This window comes from Alexandromys fortis, unplaced genomic scaffold (genome assembly GCF_014885135.2).
Source record: "Alexandromys fortis isolate MF-2015 unplaced genomic scaffold, M_Fortis_MF-2015_v1.1 scaffold_41, whole genome shotgun sequence".
In the NCBI taxonomy this organism is placed as follows: domain Eukaryota; kingdom Metazoa; phylum Chordata; class Mammalia; order Rodentia; family Cricetidae; genus Alexandromys; species Alexandromys fortis.
In genome coordinates, this window is record NW_026067923.1 from 9,299,477 (window position 1) to 9,302,208 (window position 2,732).

General features: G+C 43.0%; 1 protein-coding gene across 1 annotated transcript; it reads left to right on the forward strand.

Annotated features, from left to right (window-relative positions):
* Positions 1-387: 387 nt before the first annotated feature.
* On the forward strand, positions 388-1,571 carry LOC126501469 (neuroepithelial cell-transforming gene 1 protein-like). Its single transcript, XM_050142147.1, has one exon. The coding sequence runs from the start codon at positions 510-512 to the stop codon at positions 1,554-1,556; it is 1,047 nt and encodes a 348-aa protein (XP_049998104.1). The 5' UTR covers positions 388-509; the 3' UTR covers positions 1,557-1,571.
* The last annotated feature ends 1,161 nt before the right edge of the window (positions 1,572-2,732 follow it).

The window sequence follows — 2,732 nt, forward strand, 5'->3', positions numbered from 1 at the left end:
CAACCCAGCCAGAGAGATCAGAGGACACACTTTCGAGCTCTTCATTTCTTTCATGTCTAATTGATTTGTTGACATTTATACATGCCAGGCTCAGCTGCTCCTCTGTCTTGACGAAATGAGATTTTCTTGTATTTCCCCAGAAAAACCCTGAAGTGTTGGAAAACTGAAATAGTAGATGTCTGTATTATTATGTATTCGATGTCTATAGTCTGATGCAAACTAGAAGCTGAAGGGTTTTTAATTTAATTTTCCTAGTTAAGAATTATTAAGAAAAAGGCAATGCGGCTTTCATTTTAAGAGGACCATTCTATTATCACCATCTTAGATTAAAAAGTGTCTAATCCAGAGCAGAAGCACGGAGCTCTACCGCGAGTAGGAGGCATGGGCACATGGCTGCTGGGCCAGGCTGAGCACTGGGGAAAAAAGCCCGGGCGCCTTGGAGGTACTGCCCTGCGGGGCTGACTCTCAGGGGGACTAACCCGAAAGATTTGAAGGGACACTTGTAAAGCATGGTGGCTCATGATGAGATCGGAGGTCTTCTGCCCATTAAAAGGACGATCCGAGTCCTGGATGTTAATAACCAGCCCTTCAGGGAGCAGGAGGAACCAAGCAATAAAAGAGTGCGGCCTCTAGCTCTGGTCACATCCTTGGCAAACTTAATCTCTCCTGTCAGAAATGGAGCAGTCAGGTGCTTTGGTCAAACCATACAGTCATTTACCCTTCGTGGTGAGCACAGATCCCCAGCCTCTGCCCAGAAGTCATTCAGCAGGTCTACAGTCCCAACACCCACCAAGAGAAGAAGTAGTGTGCTGTGGTCGGAGATGCTAGACATCAGTATGAAGGAGTCCCTGACCATTCGAGAGATCAAACGTCAGGAGGCAATATATGAATTGTCCCGAGGCGAACAGGACTTAATCGAGGACCTCAAGCTTGCTAGGAAGGCCTACCATGATCCCATGTTAAAGTTGTCTATCATGTCAGAAGAGGAACTCACACATATATTTGGTGATTTGGATGCTTACATACCTCTGCATGAAGATTTGTTGGCAAGAATAGGAGAAGCAACCAAGCCTGATGGGACAGTGGAACAGATCGGTCACATTCTTGTGAACTGGTTACCAGGCCTGAATGCCTACAAAGGCTACTGTAGTAACCAACTGGCAGCCAAGGCTCTTCTGGATCAGAAGAAACAAGACCCAAGAGTCCAGGACTTCCTTCAGCGCTGTCTGGAGTCTCCCTTCAGTCGAAAACTAGACCTTTGGAGTTTCCTGGATATCCCTCGAAGTCGCCTCGTCAAATACCCTTTACTGTTAAAAGAAATCCTTAGACACACTGCAAAAGACCACCCAGATGTTCAGCTGCTGGAGGAAGCAGTATTGATAATACAAGGAGTTCTTTCTGACATCAACTTGAAGAAAGGTGAATCCGAGTGTCAGTATTACATCGACAAGCTGGAATATCTGGACGAGAAGCAGAAGGACCCCAGGATCGAAGCGAGCAAAGTGCTGCTGTGCCATGGGGAGCTGAAGAATAAAAGTGGCCATGTGAGTGCTTAGAATACGAACCAGAAGGAAGCCATTACTTCCCTTTTCCCAGCCTGCTGAATTTCCCGCACAAAATTATGAGGCAGGTTTGTGAAAATAAGCCCACTGCTCGCAAGAAGGTTGCTGCTTGTTTATGTGACCAGCTTTGGTAAAGCAAGCATTTGGTTTCTGAATAAATAAGAATAAAATAATACTTAAACACCTCGAAAAAAATAAATAAAAAGTGTCTAATCCAATAATTCTTAATTTGTAGCATTTTAGTATTTATTTTATATATAGAGAAGTGATTAGACAATGTCTTAAACACAGTTCCATAGCAGGCCAAGAGCTGGACAGTTGTCACAACTGCAGCCAAAATTCAAACCATTGGATCAAATTCCAATTTCTTTGGCATTGACAACATAGGAGTTATCAATATTGATATCAAGAAAAGGAGATGAGTGATATTTAAGTCTTGCATTATATACTCCCTGACTTCATGCTGATGCACTAACCCATTACCCTAGATCATGACCTTATTTGAATACAAGGTATGCTTTTGTTTCTTTCCAGATGCAATCATGTAGTAAAGTCATTGCAGTGGGTCAAGTTAGATATTACTGGTTCCTGTTTAAAAGGAGGGACATTTGGATACACACACACTTAATGCTGGAAGAAGACATGAAAAGATAATCATATGTCTACAAAGCAAGAAGCGCTGAGAATTCTCATCAAATCCCTGAAGCTAGGGGAAAGACAGGAAGAGGTGGTCTTTCACCACCTAAACACAGATTTGACCACACTGACCCTTTCACCCCAGTTTCAAGACCAAAGAACTGAAATAAGAAGCCTCTGTTGCTTGCATCTGCAGACCTCTGTTTTGGAAATCTCAGTAAGCCCACATGTCCTTATTTTTCTCACCCTAAACTCCTAAAGGCCTAAGTTTGAACACCTTAGATCGATGGCTTTGTCTTTGTCCTATATCATGTCTTCTCCAAACATAAATGCTCAGTTAGACCTCTAAAGCCACTGTATAGAATCCCTGAAACAGGATCAAAAATCCAATCAATAGAAGTTTTCTGACAAAGAGATGTACCCTTACTTTGCTGACCTCAGGTCCTGTTTATGGGTGAGGCAACAGCTTCAAGGGATGCTTCGATCTTATTTGGAGGTAAACATGCCTTCATTTTTGTCATTCACAGAAGCCTC